This window comes from Eulemur rufifrons, chromosome 16, assembly GCF_041146395.1.
Source record: "Eulemur rufifrons isolate Redbay chromosome 16, OSU_ERuf_1, whole genome shotgun sequence".
Lineage (NCBI taxonomy): Eukaryota > Metazoa > Chordata > Mammalia > Primates > Lemuridae > Eulemur > Eulemur rufifrons.
In genome coordinates, this window is record NC_090998.1 from 8853396 (window position 1) to 8876717 (window position 23322).

General features: G+C 37.4%; 1 protein-coding gene across 1 annotated transcript in view; it reads right to left on the bottom strand.

Moving 5' to 3' along the window:
- LOC138396286 (alpha-2-macroglobulin-like) overlaps positions 1–19207 on the bottom strand; it is a 42053-nt gene extending 22846 nt beyond the window's left edge. The window contains exons 1-15 of the mRNA XM_069489403.1: positions 19047–19207; positions 16633–16816; positions 15352–15511; positions 15138–15190; positions 13677–13697; positions 13232–13400; positions 12292–12376; positions 9624–9744; positions 8572–8686; positions 8313–8422; positions 6320–6481; positions 3893–4120; positions 3586–3649; positions 2303–2445; positions 1525–1674 (exon numbers count right to left, since the gene is read on the bottom strand). Coding sequence (XP_069345504.1) covers positions 1525–1674; positions 2303–2445; positions 3586–3649; positions 3893–4120; positions 6320–6481; positions 8313–8422; positions 8572–8686; positions 9624–9744; positions 12292–12376; positions 13232–13400; positions 13677–13697; positions 15138–15190; positions 15352–15511; positions 16633–16816; positions 19047–19132 — 1851 coding nt within the window. The 5' untranslated portion in view covers positions 19133–19207. The remainder of the gene's footprint in view (positions 1–1524; positions 1675–2302; positions 2446–3585; positions 3650–3892; positions 4121–6319; positions 6482–8312; positions 8423–8571; positions 8687–9623; positions 9745–12291; positions 12377–13231; positions 13401–13676; positions 13698–15137; positions 15191–15351; positions 15512–16632; positions 16817–19046) is intronic.
- Positions 19208–23322: the final 4115 nt, after the last annotated feature.

Consider the following 23322-nt stretch of genomic DNA (forward strand, 5'->3'; position numbering starts at 1 on the left):
TATTAATAAGTTAAATAGGATTTTCTGTCTTTATCCATCGAGGTTGTTATAATTGAAAAAGTACCTTTGAGAAGTGTAAAATTCTTATACAAATGTAAAACATTAATGTTATTTTTCTACACGTCTTCTTGCTCCCACTATTGATATGTAGTTAATCCTTCCTTTAGAAGTATTCTAATATTTTCAATTAAAATCTTGTTAGAAGAACCAATAAGTATTTTCAAGTTTCTTGTTTAAGGAAGTAAAAATATAAAATTTCCCTTTGTAAAATTTTGATAGTAGAAAAAGTTTCAATAAAAGGTTATTCCAATTGGCCGCATATTGAAAATTTGAAGATATGAGGAAACTGCTATTAGTACATACTAATTTCTTGTTCCACTTCAACATACCTTCTTTGCTATATCTTCTATTAACCCCACATTTTAAAATATTTCATTTATCAATATCATTCATTTTTCCTAAATTTTTCATCAGAGATAATACATGTCTTCCTTCAGAAATTGTATTCAGCTTGGGACAGCCATTGTTTCAGTTGATATAATTCTTATAAAAACAGAAATTGGACATATCATTTATTCTGTGTGGTCTTAGAGCAGGTAAATGTTTCACTTTTGTTATGCTTTTTGAAATGTTAAAACTAGGTTGGAAACTCCTATTAATGGTTTCATGGAGCTCTGGGATTTCAGGGACTTTGGATAGTGCATGTTTTTCCTTTTTACATTATATAAATACATATACACAAACACACGCACAAAATATACAATATATAAACATTTATGAATGACCTCCCTGATTCTTCAATTAGAATTAATCTTTTATTTTGCATATCTGCATCTCTCTTATAGCACTTTTCACAATCTGCCTTGTTTTTTCTCCAGCTTGCATATATAATGTCTTGGCACATGAGATTTGGATTTGTATAGTTATGGGAACTTAATCTGATTCACAAGTCCTTTTTCTGTTTTTTTTTGAGACAGGGTCTCACTCTGTCCTTCAGGCTGGGGTACAGTGGCATCATCATAGCTCACTGCAACCTCAAACTCCTGGGCTCCAGTGATCCTCTGGCTTCAGCCTCTTGAGTAGCTGAGAATACAGGCACATGCCACCATGCCCAGCTAAAATTTTTTATTTTTCTTAGGGATGGGGTCTCACTATGTTGCCCAGACTGGTCTCAAATTCCTGGCCTTAAGCTATCCTCCAGCCTTGGTCCCCTCTGCTGTTAATTTTTTGGGTCACATTTTATATTTAAAAATTATTTTATTGATTTCAATATGCTGTGTGAGGCAATAAATTTTTTAGCAGTCTTTTTACCTGCAAAGGCTAGTAGTCTACGTGTGTGTGTGTGTGTGTGTGTATACACATACATCTTCTTCACGAAAGAAAGCACACATGAATGAGCTCAAAACTACTAACCCCTAGGTAAACATAATTTTAATAGACCTTATGCCCCTCAGATAGGCATTTCTCCTTGCTCTGAGCCCCTCGTGTGGCCCTTCCTGATCCCGTAGGCTGCGGGGAACTCACCGAGGACGGGGAGAGCTCAGCCTCGGGCTTCATGAGCAGCACGCTTTGGTCCACCGCACGGAGGGCGCAGACCGACTGCGGAGAAGCTGTGACTCGCAGGTGGGCGTGTGAGCTTGGGAAACTTTGTGCTGGGCTAAAGCTCAAATCCACCTGTGAAAGTGGGAAAAAAGGTCAGAAACAGAAATTTACTGATTTAACCACGCATATCCACGCATATCCCCACATTTTCTGAGTGTTCCTCCCATTCAGCGCAGAACCACTTTGACTCCAGTCAAGGTGGTTGGCGTTAGGTCAATCCTGAAGTTTTTTGTCCCCTACAATTCTCTTTCATTCTCAAGAATTGGTTGAGCCAGTATAATAATTTCTAGTTATTCTTAGACATTACTAATTATGACATCATTTTTTACCTTTGGTACACAGTGAGGTGCTCGTTAACTGCAGTGGGAATGCTCGTGGGTCTAGGTGCTCTTGTGTTTCTCTTTTGTAGTCTTAAAAACTTGCTCATATATTTCCCAACATTTCATCAAAGATGAAGGGAACAAGGTACTCTGCACTGTGTCATTTGGTAAGGGACAAGGTGCCAGGAGGATTTTGAGAGCTGTGCACTAGGAGTCAAGTGGCAGGGCTTCTCCTGGTTGACTCTGCCGTTATCTGGCTCAGTGTCTCTGGGCAATTTGTTTAATCCTTTGGGTTCCAATGCTCACATGTATACAATGAATGATAATGATAGTAACTTCTAGCTTGAAATGTTGAAAGGCTTATGATATAAAGCCCTCACCTTGTTGGCCAGACAATTTTCAACTTCATACTTGGCAGAATCCCCAATCACTTCCCCGTCAGGTAAAATAGCATAGATGAGCAACCGAGCAATGGGAGCAATGTCTGACCCCACAGGGACTGACACAGGAAAGTGGCCTTTCACTGGAGCAGGGAGAATGAGAGGAAGCAATCACGAGTTAGACCTCTCTTCAGGGCTGACATGAAATTATTCTGTTGTACAAAGGCATTTTAGGAGGCTGGTCTGGTTAGTGAGTGTTTGTGTTAGTAGATATAACAGAGAAAATAGACAGCAGATGCAGTAAATGAAGGACTGCAAACTTCAGTTTTAGGAAAAACTTTATCAAAGCCCCCTTTCCTCTCATTAATCATATACTGTATTAATTTCTCGACAATTATAAGTTGTAGCTCTCACCTATATAAGGCTCTGATGCTATCTAAGGCTATGGAGACATCCATTTTGCTACCATTTGATCTAGATCTCACATTAGAACAGCGAAATAGAACTTGAAGTTATAAGACGTAAAAGGAAGAGTTTAACACATTGTATTGAAGGTTATATCCTCTTTAACCATTTATGAAGAAAATATTCTATTTTTTCTCCTTAAGAGAAATATTATGCTCCTTTGAAAGTTATTTTTTGATGCCTACGTAGATTCTTTAGAGGTTGCATTAAGCTTCCCTAAGTCAACTTTGGTGTTTCTGTGTTGTTACGAAGAGGCAGCAAAAGAGTAGTTCACTGATAGTTTTCTAGTAAGTCATCTTTTAGACCCCATTAGACTAGGAGCAACCTTCAAAGGTTTATATTGCTACATATTTGTCCACGGGGAGAGTCCAATTCAATGGTGCCCAATTTAACTCTTTACAAATCATAACTATCTTCAAAGGGAAAATGAGATATTTATAAAGATATAAGTGACTCAACACAAGAATGCATCCCAAAACTTTACCTTTCCTCCTCCCAATTCTCTAAAACAATTCTCAAATGTCTCCCATTTTGAGAAGAGGGTCCAAGAATATATATGATTTAAAAATTTGGAATAAGCATAGATTGTATATGACAACTTTTAGTAATCCAAACAGAACATGCTAAGAGAAAAACCCCAGATATTTGATCAAGGATGTAAAAAAAGAAATATTATTGCTTTCCATCCCTCAACTTCTTCTTTATTGTGATTAGATAGAAATGATCTCTCTTTACTAGAAAGTGTTTCTGATATTTCTGTAGTGAAAGGTTGAAGTGTCAGAATGGACACATTTCCGTATGATTATGGAAATACTCACTATCTCCCTGCTCCACAGGCAGTACATGAGTTCCAGTTCGGACAATGCCTCCCTTTGCCATTATCTGAAAAAAAAGGAAATAAAAAGAAATTTAATGTGCCTGACAGAGATCGTATTCCAGGCTTGCTTCGATATGCTTTCTTCATCGAGCCCCTGCCAGCAATAATTAGCCCCAAGAGAAGTCCAACTTTCAAAAGGAACATGCATAAGAAGTTAAAGTGGTGATGCCTAAAGAGCTTCATAATTTCCTGGCCCGGCAGAGAGGTTTTATCTACAGATAAGTCAATGCAGTGACCTCCCTTCTCACCAGATAATAGAAGACAAGCTCCTTCAGCTCCTGCAGGGCCTGTGCGTTCAGAACGTAATGTGCCTGGACCGCCTGAGTTTGGTCACAGGGCAGTTCACCAGGGATGGGCTCGAGGTGCACAAAGCTCTTGCTTATGGAGAATACAAGATTAGCAGTGTGATATGCCTCTTCATTTTCTTCTGACACCCAGTGGTAGCCATAACAGACATTTTGGTCCTTGTGTTTGACCTAATGAATGAGGAAAGCAATGTTATTTTATAGATTATATGTCATAAAGAATAAATATACTCCTGAAACTGTATAAGTTCACTGTCCTCCCTTAACTAGATATATTTCCCTCCACAATAAAAAGTGAGAAAAGGGCTCCTTATTTCATTTATCTGTATCAAATGAGGCATGATTTGTGCTTTTACACTGCAGAGGCTGCCACGGTTGGGATTTACATTTCTGAAGAGCATAATAGGAGGCTTCCTTTGATCTGATTAGCTTGTTTGAAATTTCTTTGTCTACTTTACTTATGCAGATACAGACACTGGTGCTATGAAACTTCATTGAGGAGAGTAAATCATCTTAAGAAACTGCTTCAGAAACTAGCTGTCTCTTTTATGATGGGTTTGAAATGGGTATTATGAATTAATGAAATATTGCAACCTCAGGGGTCTGAGAAAACATTGGTAAAAAGTATCGATTTAAGAGCTGAGTTGGTGAATTAGCTGAAATCTACCTCTCCTGGGCTATCTTAGGCTGATTATTTTTCATGCTTCCTGCCGTTCTGGATTCTTATGCCTCATAGGCCCTATTGGGTTGTATTTTCAACTTTTCTTCATGTAGAAGTTGGTCCTTAACTCTTTTAAGGCTTCCCCTACCTTCCTCCACAGCTGCCAAATAGCATGAGTGCATCCTTATGCCAGCAAAACACTTTGTTCATATCTCAATATGTGTTTTAGTGATAACATATATATGACCACCAAAAAGAGGGAGCATTTAAAGATAATATTTTCACTGTCGGGACTAGCACAGTGCCTGGCACATAGAAAACATTCAAGACACTTCTTGATTGATAAGTGAATAAACATTCAAATTTGAGTCATTGGAGGTATGGGATTTTAGACCACCTATTTAAAGCTAAATCAATAAAATATGTTATTTATTTTTTCTTTATACCAAATGAGGCAGGGTTTTTCTAGTATTATGATATGTAATATATAGTGTAGATATACAGATCTATAAACATATACCTATATCTCTATTGATGAATAGAAGACTGTATGCTATACAAAACAAGTTATATAGGTATAGATGGGTCATCTGGAGAAAATTAAAAAGCAAGACAAAAATACTGTAAAACAATAATTTATGGAGTATGTATTTTTGAAACTAAATGCTAATTATGTTAAAATTGGCTTTTATAATAAAAGTATTTAACAGTTAATGGGCAGTTACTAAGTACTTTAACATGTATTTCATTTAATTTTCATAACAACCCTAAGAGTTAGATATTAATATTATACCCATTTTATAGGTAAGGAAATGAAGCATAGAGGTTTTAGTTATTGTCCCTTAACATAGAGTTGAGTCAGCATTTTTAATTACTTGATTTTGATTCTAGAACTTATACTTTTCAAAAAATTGTGATAAAAACAAAACACAAAATGACCATCTTCATAATTTTTTAGTGTACAGTTCGATAGTATTAAGTATATCTGTTGTGCAACATAGACCTTTCATTTTGCAAGACTGAACCTCTATGCTCATTAAACAGCAAATCCCTATTTCTTTTACTCCCCAACCTCTGGAAACCACCATTCTATTTCCTGTCTCTATGACTTTGACTACTTTAGGAACCTCATATAAGTAGAATCATATAGCATTTGTCTTTTTGTGACTAGCTTATGTCACTAAGCATAGTATCCTCAAGGTTCATCCATGTTGTAGCATGTGATAGGATTTCCTTCCCTTTTAAGGCTGAATAATGTTACATTGTATGTATATCCCACATTTTTTTTATTCATCTATTGGTGGACATTTGGGTTACTTCCATGTCTTGGCTATTGAGAATAGTGCTGCTATGAACATGGGTATGCAAATATCTCTTCAAGACCCTGCTTTCAATTCTTTGGTAAGGTTGCTGGGTCATATAGTAATTCCATTTTTTAATTTTTGAGAAACTGCTATACTGTTTTCCATAGTGGCTACACCATTTTACATTCCTACCAGCACTGCTAAAGTAGAACTCAACACTTTTAGTCACACCAAAATACTGCTTCCCTTTCATAAACTCATAAAAAGTTGCCCTTAAATTGGTTTCTAACTGCTAGTTTTTTCTCTCCATAGGACTAAACACAATTTGGAAATTTCATCACTTTTTAAGTTGCAACCATGTTTTTGAGGCTACTTCATGCCATTGGTAACTTCTTTCCAACTTACCCTAACAGTAAGAGAGGTGCCCATAACGTTGGTGGTGTTGATGGAGAACTGCACCAGGCCATTCTCATCTGTGGTAGTATTGGATCTGTAGTTAGCTTCATTTGCTGTGATGAAGATGATTTTATTTGGCATAGGGACACCTTTCCCATCCACTAGGCGCACCTTAAAATTAAAAGCTGTGGGTCAGTTATATGGATAATAACTAATAGGCACCAACCATATTCATTTTGTCACAAATATTTTTTGAGTGCCTCTTACATGTTGAATACAGTTCCAGGCATTGAGGATATAGCATTGAACAAAACAAAGTTCCTTTCATTACTGTCTAATAAAAGAGACAGATGCTAAGTGAATACAAAAATAACACACACTAATTTAGCAGTAATCAATCCTAAGAAGAAAAATAAAGCAGTTTGAAGGGATAGAGAGCAATAGGAATAAAAATAAGGATGACCAGAAGGATGCATTCTAGATATTCTGGAAATACTGTGTGTTATATATAACTCTTAGAGAGTCATAGAGCACAAAAGTAATACAGTAATGAAAATTTTAATACATTAGTCACATTTATTTGAGCCCCAAACACTTATTTTGGGGTAGACCATTAACTCCCTAGGATTAGTGTCTTAAAGCATCATGCTTGCAGAAGTAAGCAATTGCTAACATAGCGTGCTTCCCTAGTTGTGCTATCTATGGTGTCTGCTTCTGAATCTGGACTTTCAACCATTTGGAAGGCTGGCAGATTTTATGACACACTTCCCATGTGAAAAATGTAGAACTGAAAAGAGTCACACAGTATCAAATAAGGCCTAACACCAAATATTACTGCTAACAGTGAACTCAGCAGATGAATAGTCCAATCAGATTGTAAAGACGACGGTTCTTTTTCACTATGAGCTACTTTTGTTAGTAGGAAGTACAATAGGCCAATTTGCATCAGTATTCACAACTGATTAACAAAATCTAAGTTTGCCAGTGAAATGTTGGCTGCAAGTACAAAGATAAAAATGTGCACAAAATTCTGATTCTTTTCTAGTGAGAGTGTCTTATGACAAATAGGATGGTTATTTAATAGCAATGAAATATAAAAAAGTAAAATGTACCTCTGAGCAATTTAAAAATGGACTGCACTTTCATTTTAGGAAGCGTCCAAAGTTTCTGAAAATGTCATAACATAACCAAGCCCTCTAGACTGTGCTCCACTTTGTTGAGTCTAGTCTCTCTACCATTTGTGCCCTCCATAGCTGAAATCCTGAAACATTTCTATCAAGAACATGTTACACAGCAATTGCACATTGAGGTCCCTACAACTGCCATTCCAGACTTCTGCAATCAGAAAGGTCCATTTGCACATCTGCTTACAATAGAAAAATCACAATGGAAGATTTTTTGGTAGATTTGTATGAAAATTTATAAGTTAAAAATCTGGAAACCTTAAATGGCAGTATTTAAACCATAGGTTTACTGTTTTTAAAAATAAACTTGTCATTATAGAAAAGCAATGTAAATATAATACCCACAAAAGAAACACTAGGTATAGTAGAATCTTTAATATTTCAAAATAAAAATTAAAACCACCTACCCACCCATTTCCTTACAAAGTTAATGTTAGAAGGATAGTATAAATGGTCAACATAAAATCTGAGATTCCTATGAGAAAATGTCTTGAAAACTGAGACTGCATGGTAAACCATAAAAAGGAAACTGAGTGATATCATACAATACTGTTCCAAAGGTGATTAAAAAAACCCTACTAATTTTGATAGGGCTTTAGAATAATTTTATATATTTCATATACAAATTTACACAGCAACACATCTAGTTTTATGTGGCTTTATACCTTTGGTTATATAATCAAACTTTTGTAATATTTTATACCTTTGGTTATATCAATTGATAACATTAATCAGCTATGGTTTCAGCAGAAACTGCACCTATTGTGCTAATTAGGTGACAGTACATGGGTTCACCAGTGAACTGTAAAATACTCCACCTGCCCAAAGAAAGGGATCCCTTGTCTAAAGTATGGGTCCACTTTCACAAATGAGAGCTTGGTTATGATTCTTGTGATTTCAGTGGATCCTACTCCAGTTAATTCCACTCCTGAAAAAGAAGAAAAATAATAAATTTGTTTTTGGAAGGGCAATATCCCTGAACTTCTTATACTACCTCCTCCCTTACAATTTATAATTTGGCTAAAAAGTTACATCGATGTCCATTGTTTTTCTCCCATACCCATGTGGTATACAAACCTGTTCCTTCTTCTTTGATATTGGCCTCCACGTGAAGTTCCATTTTATACCCTTGCCTCTTCAGCTGGAAGACCTTGGTGTTTACTTGCTGGGAGAAGCAGCCATGGCTGTTCAGCTAAGAGGGAAGAAAATAAAATACAAAAACTTAGCATATATTATTCTGCACAGATCAGTGGTCAGTTAATCTGATGGGATTCTTTTTGGGACAACATAATCTTGGTATTTTCTATGATGAGGACATAATACTTTTTCTCTAGGGACTAAACATTATTACATTTCACAACAATACATCATGTGTTGTGACAGGCGTCTAACTGACAGGTGTATCCCCTAGTATCTGAAATTCCCTAGAGAGAATGAGATAGAAATGCCTTAAACATTTTTGGGTAATCTTTTTATTGATACATAATATTTGTACATATTTATGGGGTACATGTGACATTTTGTTGTTAGAGTAGAACGTGTAATGATCAAGTCAAGTTATTTGGGATGTCCATCACCTTGAGTACTTACCATTTTTATTTGTTGTGAACATTTCAAGTCCTGTCTACTGTCTACTTTGAAATCTACAATACATTGTTATTAACTATAGTCATGCTACTCTGCTATCAACCATTAGAACCAATTTCTCATCAAAGTCTAATTCCTCCTCCTGTGATACACAGGTGTGGTTGGGAAGTGGCCACCTATCTGGGGACTGTGTTCTCCACCTCCCTGGCATCTAGGTGGGGCCAAGTGAGAGGTTCTTGCTCACAGAAAGAGAGCAGAACTGACATTCTAACCAGCCAAGGCAATTAAGAGGTATATGTTTTTTCTCCTTCCTTTGTAGAAGTTGATGCTCAAGGGGCTTTGGATAGCTCAACTTCTGTCATTTTGGAACATTGACAATGGGCAATTACAAGAAATAATTTCTATTTTGCTAAGTTGATGATTTTTTAAAATTACAATAGCTGGCATGGAAATCTCTTCCTGAGTTAGCACCATGTTGCAACTCACTGCTTGTCAACAAAGCCTTTACTATTATTTCCTAGGAGGAAGAGTTTTCAACCTACTTGTTGACGAAATGTCTCGCAGAATGCCTGTGACTCTTCACCAAAGCAGGTGGAAGGGTTATTATACTTTCTGCAGATGTTCACAGTCACATGTCCTGGGACAGGCTTCCCATATGTGTATCTGTCATGAGAACATTTCCAAATGAATCAAAGCAGACATTGAACATCATCCCTGTTTTCTGCCTATTTATATTTAAATTTCCCCTTTAGCTTTTGTACATCCCACCTCTGTACTTCCCTCTGCTCTCTGCAGGGATCACACAATATTGAGGGCAAGAGTCACTAATCACTCTTCTCTTTTAGAAATCTCCAGTGCAACATGCTAAAATTTACTACATTCTTCTTTTTGTCATATCTTTTTCTTCCTTGATTGCTTTTTAATTTTATCTTAGAAAATGTCTTTATTAATACAAAAGCTAAACCTGTCCTTAAGAGAAAAACATCTTTATACCTATACCATGCCATTTTGGTTACAATAGCCTTGTGGTATAATTTGAAGTTAGGTGATATGATGCCTCCAGATTTTTTCTTTTTGCATAAGATTATTTTGGCTATTCATGTTCTTTTGTGGTTCCATATAAAGCTTAGTATTAATTTATCTAGTTCTGTGGAAAATGACATTGGTATTTTGATGGGAATTGCATTGAATCTGTAAATCACTTCAAGCAATATGGACATTTTAACAATGTTGATTCTTGTAATTCATGAGAGTGGGATGTTTTTCCATTTGTTTTTGTGATGAAAGAAGATTGCTGTCATCTGTGTTTGTAGTTGTCCTTCTTGTAGAGATTCTTTACTTCCTTGGTTAGGTATATTCCTAGGTATTTTATTTTACCTGTAGCTAATGTGAATGCTATTGATTCCTTTATTTGACTCTCAACTTGACCATTATTAGTATATAGAACTGCTACCAATTTGTGTACATTGATTTTGTAACCTGAGACTTTGCTGAATTTATTTATCAATTCCAGGAGTCTTCTGGGGGCGTATTTAGGGTTTTCTAGACACAAGATCATATCATTGGCAAACAGGGATAGTTTGAACTCCTCTTTCCCAATTTGGATGCCCTTTACTTCTTTTTTTTTGCCTGAGTGCTCTGGGTAAGACTTCCAGTACTATGTTGAATAGAAGTGGTGACAGTGGGCATCCTTTTCTTGTCCCAGTTCTTAGTGGGAATGCTTTTAATTTTTCCCCATGTAGTATATTTGGCTATGGTTTATGAGTGGAAAAAGAAAATGTGGTATATATATGTGTGTGTGTATATATACACACCACGGAGTACTACTTAACCATAAAAAGGAATGAAATAATGCCTTTTTCAGCAACTTGAATGGAACTGGAGAACATTATTCTAAGCAAAGTATCCCAGGAATGGAAAAACAAACATATGTTCTCACTAAAAAGTGGGTGCTAACCTATGGGTATACACGGTCATATAGTTGGTGTAAAGGACATTGGAAACTAAGAAGGGGGAAAGGTGGGAGTGGGGTGAAGGATATAAACGTACCTATTGGGTACAACGTACACTACTCTGGTAACAGGCACATTAAAAGCCCTGACCTCAGTGTTATTCAGTTCATTCATGTAACAAAAACACTTGTACCCTCTTAATATTTTGAAATAAAAACAACAAAACAAAAATAAAGAGAAGAAATGAATGACCTAAGCCTACCTAGGAATACAAGCTATTAATATGATGGTGTCTCTGCTTCCATCATCTTCTCCCCATGTACAGCCAGCCATCTTTAATTATACCAAGTTTTAGTTGCTTACTTTTTACAAAAATGGAATTGTTCCATAAATATGTCATAGATGATCACTGTGCTTCCTTCCCTATTTGAAATGTCCTTTATAACTCTATTTGCAAGAGCATTGGCTCACCAGTTACGTGGGACCAGGAACTTGGCCATTGCTCTGAGACAGCCTGGGGCAGGGGCCCAGCTGAGCAGTAGGTGCATGACATATGTGGTCTCTAGGCAGGACTGGTTCTTCACTCTGCCTGCTCTTCCTGCTAGTGCTACTGCAGGGCTACCAGGGGTAGGAGCACAAGATCTTAGAAACATGAGTTTTTGAGCCTTGAAGAGACCATACTGAGAGATCATGTCCAGTCTCCTTAGTAAAAATGGCAGTTCAGAGAGGTATATGACACACCTTAGATAGACCAATGAGTTAGATGGGATTTGGTTATATGCCTGTCTCTACAAATCCTGAATCTAGGCCATTTTCTGCCTATACATGCAAGGTCACGTAGATGATCTGTTGATGACTGAATTTTCTCTTTAATCATGTGTTGATCATCTCTCTAATATATATTTGGTTACTTCTGGTTAAGGGAAAGCCACTTTTCCCTTCAGCACTATCCTGTTGTTGTTTTTGTTTTTGTTTTGGTGTACATGTGCATGCAGTTTTGTCACTTTCAGAATCCATCCTAGTAGCATAGCCTCTATAGAAACAGTTCCCCACCTCCTGATAGTTACAGTAATACTTACAAGGATATGAAAGAAAATAAGAAGGAAAAATAGAAAAGCAACAGAAGAAGAACATTCTATAGATGGAGATGATCCCAAAATAAAGTGTTTGTGTTGCCACTGCTCCTACAGAAACTAGCCAAAATATTCCATTATCTTTTAAATAATTCTTCTGAAAAGATGAAAAATAATCAACTCACAGGCCACACACTGACACATTCATCTCTTCTTCCAAGATGGTGATTACCTTTGGCACTGTCACTTGCACTTCGAACTTGGGAAGCACTGTTGATTAGCAATAAAGAAGGTTCATGATTAGTTCTCAATTTGGGGGACGTTAATATTTTCAGGTTCTCTGTAACAATTTCTTAATTATATTTTAGGTCTCTGAAAAGGTACTTTCCAATATAACCATATCCACTCCTGCAGTTTGGATGTTTGTTCCCCCAGACTTCATGCTGAAATTTGACCCCAGTGTTGGAGGGTGGGGGCCTAATGGGAGGTATCTGGGTCATGGGGATGGACACCTCATGAATAGATTTGGGGTGTTGTATGATTTCTTGCTCTATTTGTTTCCACAAGAGCTGGTTGTTAAAAAGAGCGTGGCACCTTCCCTCTTGCTCTCTCTGGCTTCCTCTCTTGCCATGTGATCTCTGCACACACTGGCTCCCCTTCGCTGTCTGCTGTGAGTGGAAGCAGCCTGAGGCTTTTACCAGATGCCCAGTCTTCCAGCCAGTAGAATTATGAACAGAATAAACCTCTTTTCTTTATGAATTACCCAGCCTCAGATATTCCTTTGTAGAAACACTAAATGGACTAAGACATCTACCTTACTCTCAAAAGGAGATTTTGGTTGAGGGATTATGACAGATCACTGTATCCTTAATGAGTTATGGAAGACTCCACTAAAATAAGGATGTTGCATATTTTTGGAGTATAATTATTGCTACAAAAATAACCAAGTTATATGAAGTCCTATTCACAAATCATAGATGTCCTCATGGGAGTTAGATATAGTTAGTTCTACTCCAAGCCCAATGTCACCCATAGGGAAGGGAAAGACTCCAAATAAGCTCAAATTCTGGGCCCTAGATGTTTAACTACGAAAAAAAAGTATGCATGATTTTCCATGATCCATACCAAATTCCTCCACAGTGAAAGGATGCTCTACGTTTCCACCTGATTCTTTCTGTACCACCACCTTGTAGGAGCCCTGAAAGGGCTCTGATGAGAGGGCAAAGGACAATTGCTTGAGGCCATTCTCTAACTGGAGATTCTGCCATTGTGCGATGCGATTTCTTTTGGGGTCCTATGGATAAATTAATTATCACTTACAAAAGCATCTAGATCATTGGAGACAATAAAAGAAAGGTAAAAAACTCCTATGTTACCCACAAAGAAGACAAATGGGGTCATGGTGAGGGGTAAGGAGGGGAGTGAGTTATAAACATCCAATCCTAGGTGAGTCTGAAGGCTTCTCCCTTAATGACACATTTCTGAGATATTGTAAGAACCTCTCAAATAAGAACATTTTCCCTGAATTTGTTGCTTTCGTTCCAATTATGGAATGTTTCAAGTTGCTTACCTGAATGTATACTAGTGGAATCTGAAAGGAGAAAGCAAAAAAGGAATTTATAATTGTTTTCAAATATTCCCAAATCCTTTTTATAAACAAAGCAGATTTGTGTAGAATAACTCTCTCTATAGTAAGACACAAAAGATTCCAGGTTAACTTTTACAGAACTTTCAATTAATCTATTTTAAGCAATTAATAAATAATGTTATTTATTACCAGACCATCAGAAACAAATATATATATGCACTGCCATTCACTAGGAATGGGATTTACTAACATTACTTAAGTACTTATAGTGAATTTTAGTGAAGAACATTCTTTTGCCATGCAGTTATACAGATCAAGAAATAAACATTAAACTGTAAACAACCATGTTCAGATGTATGGGTGATAGAATTTTTAGGTAATTCTAAGAATGAGGAAGAATGGGAATAGCTCCTCTGCTATAAACGGTTATTGATTTTTAAAACTAATAGTTATTAAGTACCTACTCATGTGCTGTGCATCGTTCTAGGTGCTGAGAACGTAGCAATGCACAAAAGAACAATATGTCTGTTTTAACAGAACTTACATTTTAATACGAATGTACAAATAGGAAGAAAACCTTTTGTGTACATCTCTAAGGTGGTAGTAAATGCCAAGAAGAAAAATAAAGCTGGGTTAAGCTGACAGAATGATGGATGTGGCGTTTGATTTTAGATAGAGGAGTGCGGACAGAAGCTGGGAGCTCACTTTCAACGTTACTGCAATGATCTTGTTTAGAGATGATACTGACCATGAATAGGTTGTGGCAATTAGGGTGGTAAGAAGTAGTCTGTATATATTTTAAGTCAAGATGATTCTCTGGTGAAGTGGATGTGGGCATGGGAGAAAGAGAAGGAAGGCTTGATTATGGCACAATCTCTTGCTTTAGGAGCTAGAAGAGAAGAATTGCTTCCTTTTGAGATAAGAAAAGGTGGCAGAGGAGTAGACCTGGGAGAGAAAAAGGAAGACTTTGGTTTGATGTTTGCACTGTAATAGAAAGAATTCTTTTTTTTTTTTTTATCACAAGTATCAAAGGTTAATCTTGAGGAGCAAATTGATTACCCTCATCTTCCTTTATAGCAGAGGTTTAGGTAGGAGTGTTTAGAAAAAGTCTAAATCTCTGAAAAGTTATTTCAATTTAGGTCCTCTGATGGCTTATCTGTGTCTATTATTTAGTGTATCTTTCTAATATTCCTAATTGAGAACTATCTAAAGAGTAAGTTTAATTGCGTGACAACCGAGTACTAGTGCAAACGACAGAAAGAGTTCCCTACTCTCTTGACCTGGGATAACGTCATAAATGAGGATCTCATGGCCTTGTAATGCCAGAATTACTGTTAGTGATACCTGATTTGTCCTCTCCCTGGTCCTCCCTGCAACACTAAAAGTAGGCTCCTAGCCATTATATAGATAATAATAATTTTATGTAGATAATAGGAGACTCACCAACTCATTCAGGGGGTGAAAATCTTCATTCAATGAGACAACACGAAATTTCACTGAAACAGAAATATTTTCCATGAGCCCCCAAACCCTAAACTAGGCCTAGAGGCTGGTAAGACAAGCAATTAAGGAACCAAGATTATAGGAGCTTCGGGGAATATCCAGGGTAGGAAGGTCTTTGTCTTTGAGGTTGCCCTGACCGTAGGCTTCTTCATACCTGTCTGCTCTGGTTTGTAGATAGCTTTGTCCGTCTGGACAAACACCAGACTCTCCTTGTTTTTAACCATCACTGTGGTCCGCCTGTTGAATTCCTGGGTCGGTCCTTTCACTTGGATGGTGAGGAACATCACCTCCTCACTGGACGAGGACCGCGGGACCTGCAACACAGCAGAGATCCTGAGAGCTCATGCAGCCTCCCACGTCTCCTCCGCCGTGCTCTGCTCCCTCCTCCCAGAGATCTTGCCCTAATTTCACTCCCGCACTCTCGTCAGGGAAAGCTGGCATGGGTGGGAATGACGCTTGCTGTTTTACACATGGGAAGCCAGAACACAAGGTGGAGGAAAATGCTTCAGTAAGACAGGTTATGACTGAGACTCACATGTTCGTATAGCCCAGAAAATACAGTCTTGATTCAATTATGCGCTGAGCTTTACCAAGTCGATGTTATACGCCAAAAAGGCATGGGAGAAGCATGTCTGAAGGCTACGAAAAAAGCTATATATTTAATTGGCACCAGGCTGTAAACATCTCACATATGGGCTGCTCTGAAGTGATATTAGACATTTTCTTGGAGTAATTTCTTTAATTTTCCTCTTAGAGTGTGGAGTGATGCGTTCCTCTCAGCACGCAAGTGGCAGCTCATATTGATCCTGGGCCTAGTTTTCTTTATTAATGTTTTCTCCACTTTTATTAATACTTTTAAGAAGTCACCTTTTCTCTTTATTTAGTGCATACTATCTTTTTTGTTCTTTCTGGCTAATAGGGTGTTTTTTTTTTGTTGTTGTTGTTGATCATTAAGTTGATCCATACATTGCTTTTAATTTTATTTATTTATTTATTTATTTATTTGAGACAGGGTCTTGCGCTGTCACCCAGGCTGGAGTGCAGTGGCACAATCTCACTGCAACCTCGAATTCCTGGGCTCAAGTGATCTTCCAGCCTCAGCATCCCTGAGTAGCTGGGACTACAGGCATGAGCTACCATGCCCAGCTAATTTTTAATTTTTGTTTTTGTAGAGACAGAGTCTCACTGTGTTGCCTATGCTGTTCTTGAACTCCTGGCCTCAAGCGATCCTCCTGCTTCAGCCTCCCCAGGCGCTGGGATTACAGGCGTGAGCCACCCTGCTCTGCCTGCGTTTAATTTCTATGCTTAGTTGCTGCATTTCAATTCCTTCTTGAATTTTGTACTAGCCTCCTAAACCCTTATCTTGACTGAATACTGGATCCCTAAGACCTTCATCAATAGAACTGAATATATAAATTCAAACGGCCACACTCACAGTGAAGGAGACGCAGTGGAATAAGTCCTTCTCTGCCACCAGGTCAGTGAAGAGGCTCCTGTTTTCCCTGAGAGACTCCAAGAAAGCACGTACAGTGACTGTCTCATTCAGGTGGCTCAGAAGGACGCAGCCCTTCTCGGGGGTCTCAGTGTGGAGCAGGGAGGGGACCAGCACCATATAGTGTCTGGGAGTGGGAGAGTCCATAGATAGAGAAGAAGACAAGAAGAGAGGCACTGCTGTCAACAGCACTGTTTTCCATCATGATTGTTACTATTGTCAGTTCTACTCTAAGAGAAGACAGATTGCTGAGCATGGAACTCTGCTGTTGAATGGGACGCATAAGAATTATTTCCCCTTTCCATCATATGGCATGGCAGTGAACATTTTACTTGAGGTGGGCCTTAAAAGAATAAAATTTGTAGGCATACTTCACTTTAAGGAATCCTAATACACGAGCATCTGAATTCAAATAAAAAATATGTTAGTTACAGTTATTCACGTAATTTCTTTTACCTTAGGATTGCTGCAAAAAGCAAGCAAGCTCTCAGGCATGTGAACACTGAAAAGCCCATCAAATTATAAAACTTCCATTAAAAAAAGAAAAAAATATGCATAGATACATATAATTCGACTACTCTGTGAAATTGTATGGCAAGTACTTGCTTCTACCTCACAGCTATGGAATCTAAGCCTCAAAGAAAGTGAGTCATTAGTTTAAAGTCTCAGTTGTGGTTAGCAACTCATAAAGTCTTAGAGTGTTACCTAACCGTGGATGTTTGCATTTTAAATATTTGCCTTTCAACTCATATTTAGACAATGGTTCCATCCAAAAATGGTCCTCTAGTGATTGAACTTAGATCTTGCTAACTCATGAGCAGGACAGAAACATTCTCAGTATCCTGATATATAATTTAAGATGGACTGTAGTTTTTAAATATTTTTACTCACAGAACCCCTAAAATAATTTTTGAACATCTGCACGTCTTACATATTTTCAAGTAAATCTCTATTTTTAAAACCACAGTTTTAAATAATAGCAAAAGATATTATTTTTGATGATATGTTAAATTAAAACTTTGATTACTTTTACAAGTTTCCCATGGAATCTTAAATATTATAGTGATAAGATACCTAATATTACTTACTTAAAAACATTAAAAAGTTCTTTGTGTAATGGTCAGTTTCTTAACATCTTTCTTTTTTTTTCCTCCTTGAATTTGAATTTCCATGCCTCTTACCATATAGAAGTTTATCCTAAGATTTTTGTGCTTCAAAATATTTTATGGATCACTCTTACTTTTTTGCTAACAAGTATATGTACATATATATATAATATTCCAGGTGGGTAGATAAATTTAATTTTAACTCCACTTATAAAGATAATGTGACAATAAATTTGTAAATATTAGACATTTTCTTCTGATTGAGTTATTTACAAAAGTGCTTGTATACAACTGATCAAAACAAAATAAATACATTACAAAGTATGTTTCATGAATATTAGATATAAAACTAAAATAAAAATAATTCTGAAGCACATCTTTAGTGAGAATGATGAGTTGTTTTTTCCCGGTGAATTTATGCATCCATGGATGGATATTCCTTATTGCAAGAATTAAACAAGGTCTAACATTAATTTTGTTACTATTTTTGTTTTGTGTAGATTTAAGTCCTGAGAAGAATTGTTCACATAAAAGTATAAATGACAGGTAAAAGAATAGTATTATTGCCACCACTTGTAAATTCTTCTGCATTACTTGCCAAAATTCACCCAGTACCCTATTACCAGGAATTGCTTCTAATCACCTATCAGCCGGTATTTCCTTTAGTTCCTCCTTCAATTTTGTTGAAACAAAGAATTCATCACCACCTGATCTCCAAAAGGATTTTCTCTCTTGTCATGAGAGTCCTTTGCTTTCTCAACACCAATACCAGTATTTCAAATTGTTCCTTTATTTTGCACCCTGGAGATTTTTATACTCCAGGACAATGATCCATGGTAAGATATGGTTGAGGGAGAAGTTTCTCTTTATTTTATAAAACAGAATATGGGCAATTAAGAAAGGGGAGGTAAGAAAGGATAAATAGCATGGTCTCAAGCAGAGCAATATGAACATGAAGATCTGAAAACTGATTCCTTTAAAAAAAATTATCAATTTCTGATGCCCCGTAGAGAGGCTTTGCGTATCACCAGGAAATTTAGAAATTCAGAGATCTGGAGAGTTGGAGAAAAATGGTTAAGAATAAGTGAAGAATGAATAAACCAGATTTACAAACTCCCCTGGTTGGAAGGAAACTTAGAGATGAAGGAGAGGACAGTTTCACCGGAGAGGCAGATGAATGATAAAAAGGAGAATCTGAAATAAAGGAAACGACTCTTTAAGTTCGTGCTTCATGCTCTGTGTGGAACTCACGGTTTTGCAGAGACTGAGGCATCTGTGGGCAGGAGGATCAGGAGGAGAATAACAAGACTTGAATGAAGGAGTTTGTTCTTCCCCATGCTGCAGGGAGAAGGGACCGGAGGAGACCAGACTGTATTGTACCCTCCTCCCTACAATTGGTCTGGTCCCAAACACTCCTCAGAGCAACTGGGCTTTATGCTGCGCTCTGTGCAAACAGGAAGTTCCACCCACACAAGGTCTCTAAACAAAGTTGAGGTCTCTGAACATTCTCTGAAAGGATCATTGATGACCTATTTGTAGTCAAAGTTAATTCCTGGCGGGCTAAATAGAATTCCTGGAGGGATAAAACCACATTCCCGTTAGTGCTCACTTTCTCTGGGTTTTACTGTAAAGCAGCAGATCAGCTTTTCAACTCTCCTCTCTCTCACTCCCTCACAACCCCCCACAATGCCTTTTATGGTTCTTCTCACATCCCTTGTGTGAATGGTTGGCCAGGGAGACTACAGTTTCAGCAACACTGGGCAGGCTCAAAATAGATATTTTCCTACAAGTCAGTGTGCCTCCATTAGACATGCTTACCTTAGATGTCGAAGCCCTTTCAGAATTCAGTGGTCCTGTATGAAAATATTACTGGATTGCAGATGAAGAGCCAGGCCCTGGAAGAATGATAATAGAAAATAATTTCCTGTTTTAAGAAAGTGAAAAGATATACATATGCCACATTTTGTTAATCCACTCATGAACTGATGGACACTTGGGTTGATGGAGTACTACTCAGACATAAAAAAGCATGAATTAATGCTTTTTGCAGCAATTTGGAAGGAATTGGAGACCATTATCCTAAGGGAAGTATCTCAAGAATGGAAAAATAAGCACCACATGTACTCTCTAATAAATTGGAACTAATTGATGGGCATACAAGGACACAAAAGAAAGTATAAGTCATTGGAAATCAAGCAGGGGACAGGGAAGAGGAGGAAAAGGTCAAAAAAACCACCTAATGGGTACAGTGAACATTATTTGAGTGAAGGCACATTATAGCCCTGACTCAAGCCATATAGCAAAAAAAATGTATACTCCCCTAATATCTTCAAATAAAATAAATAAATAAATAAAGTGAAAAGATTAACGGAGAAGTAACAGGACCTCAAAAGCAAGCTTTGACCTACCATGCCTAACAAAGACCTCAGTTGCCTTTACCATCTATTTTGCAAACAAATTTCTTTACTATCTTCTAAATATGATACTACTCTGCAATCTTTAAGTCATATAAACAATTTCATTAATCCATCCATCCATGCCTGTATCAATTCATCCATCCATTCATGTGGCTATTTGGTTGTTTTGTAAGTATTTATTGATCCTACTAGAGCTAGACACCATGCACAATCCTAGAGATAGAATGGTCAAATAAGTAGAAACAGATATGCACTAAAAGGTTTTATATTCTTGTGGATGTGAGAACAGACAGAAAAATAAGCAAGAAAAATAGACTATCCAAACATTATTATTGAAGTTCAGGATGCTATGGGAGCACATAAGATGGGCATGTCATTCAGACTAATGACCTTGGAAAGGCAGTTTGGGGTAGAACAAAATGTAAATTAAGCTCTATAGTATTCGTAGTTGTTAGCCAGAGGAAGGAGATAAAAAGAGCATTCTGACATTGGCCTAGGCAAAGAATTTATGAAGAAGACCCCCAAGGCAAACACAGCAGCAACAAAAATAAATGAATGGGACATGATTAAATTAAAAAGCTTCTGTGCAGCCAAAGAAACAGTCACGAGAATAAACAGACCACCTACAGAATGGGAAAAAATTTTTGCATACTACACATCAGATAAAGGACTGATAACAAGAATCTATTTAGAACTCAGGAAAGTCAGCAAGAAAAAATCAAGCAACCCTATCAAAAAGTGGGCAAATGACATGAATAGAAATTTCTCAAAAGAAAATATAAGAATGGCTAACAAACATATGAAAAAATGCTCAACATCCCTAATCATCAGAGAAATGCAAATCAAAACCACAATGAGATATCACTTAACCCCAGTGAGAATGGCCTTTATCAAAAAATCCCAAAACAACACATGTTGGCGTGGATGTGGAGAGACAGGAACACTAATACACTGCTGGTGGGACTGCAAATTAGTGCAACCCCTGTGGAAAGCATTATGGAGGTATCTTAAACAGATTCAAGTAGACCTGCCATTCGATCCAGCAATCCCATTATTGGGCATATACCCAAAGGAAAATAGGTCATTCTGTAACAAAGACACGTGTACCCGAATGTTTATAGCAGCACAATTCACAATAGCAAAGATGTGGAAACAACCCAAATGCCCATCAATACATGATTGGACTAGTAAGCTGTGGTATATGTGTACCATGGAATATTACTCAGCTATAAGAAATAATGAAGATACGACATCTCTATGGTTCTCCTGGAGAGAGTTGGAACCCATTATATTAAGTGAAGTATCCCAAGAATGGAAAAACAAGCATCACATGTACTCACCAGAAAATTGGTTTCCCTGATCATCACCTAAATACACATCTGGGAACGACACCAATTGGATATCAGACTGAGGTGGGAGTGGGGGAGGGGATGGGTGTATGCCTACACAATGAGTGCATTGCGCACGCACCGTTTGGGAAATGGTAACGCTTGAAGGTGCTGACTCGGGAAGGAGGGGTGGGGAAGGGAGGGATATATACCTACATGATGGGTGCAATGCGCACTACCTGGGGAACAGACATGCCTGGAGCTCTGACTTGGGGGGAAAGGCGGTACATGGGCAACGTATGTAACCTGCAATTCTGTATCCCCCATAACAATAAGATGAAATAAAAAAAAAAAAAAGAGCATTCTGAGCACAGGAATGACATGCGCAAAGACCTAAGAAGTGAGAACAATCATGGCATATTCTGTGAAATGAAACGTATTTGGTAGAGAGTGAATACCTGTACACTTAGAAGGGTGGTAAAGAAATTCATCTTCAAATAAGAAAAGAACTTGAAAATATTAAGTGATTTGGGGGAGTGATTAGTGGATTGACTTCAGGTTGGTTTCCCGGGAAAATCACTTTTACTGAAATTTGGAAGACCCACTGGGAGGAGGCAATCCAAGAGGCAGGAAGACCCTGGGAGCTGGTGTGAGAATGTAGGTGAGAGCTGATGGTCTTTTGAACTAGGATATGGTGGGATTTGGAAAGAGGTTACAGATTTCTATCATATTTAAGAAGTAATGTTATAATATTCAGTGAACGTATGAATGTGAGGAATAAAGGAAAATGTGCCTTTTGATTTTCTTGGCTTGTCACTGAGTGAATTGCCTTTAAGCTGGGTAAGTGAAACTGAGATTGGTCAGAGAGAGGGAGGACAGAACGCTGAGAGTTGGGAAGATAAAGAGTGTAGTTTTAGAAAGCGCTTGTGAGATATTCAAGTATTAATATTCATAGGCAGTTTAACATTTGAATCTAGAGCTCAGAGAAATGTGGATCTAATAGGAATATAACATGAGCCTCCTATGTAATTTTCAATTTTCTAGTAGCCACATTAAAAAATGAAGCGAACAGATTAAATTAATTTTAATAATGTATTTTATTTAATGCAATATGTATAAATTATGATAATTTCAATATTTAGTCAATATAAAATTGTTAAGGAGAACTTTCAAATTCTTTTTTTCATACTCAGTCTACAATCCGGTTTGGATTTTACATTTATAACATGGATCAATTTAGGCTGGCCGTATTTCAAGTGTTCAATAGTCCCCTGTGGCTAAAGGCTATTGGACATAACAGGCTTAGAGCACTGTTTTCCAAATTATGGGTCATCATCTACAGTGAGTTATGGTATCATGGCCTGTGTGTGAGTCATGGCCAGGATTTTAAAAAATGAAACATAATATAATAAAATAGAAAATACAGTGTGTCAGACAGAATAAGTGAAAATACTAATTAAGGAAATATCTGTTTCACATACATCCAGCAGAGACTGTTGGTTGTTTCCTGTTACTACTTCTCCAATTCTGCTTTTAATAATAGAACTCATGAGTTCTGGGTGCAGACTGCCTGGTTAATGACTTTTATTTCCTAGCCTTCTCCCTTCAAGCTGAGTGTGGCATATGACTAAGTCCTGGTGATTGGAGTGTGCGTGGAAGTGCTACATGCCACTTTTAGTTCATGACTTACAGAGGAAGAGTAAAGTTCTGTACTTCCCCTTCCTTCCCTCCCCTGCTGGAGTGTGGACATGATGACTGTGGTCAGAGCTTCTCATAGAGCAT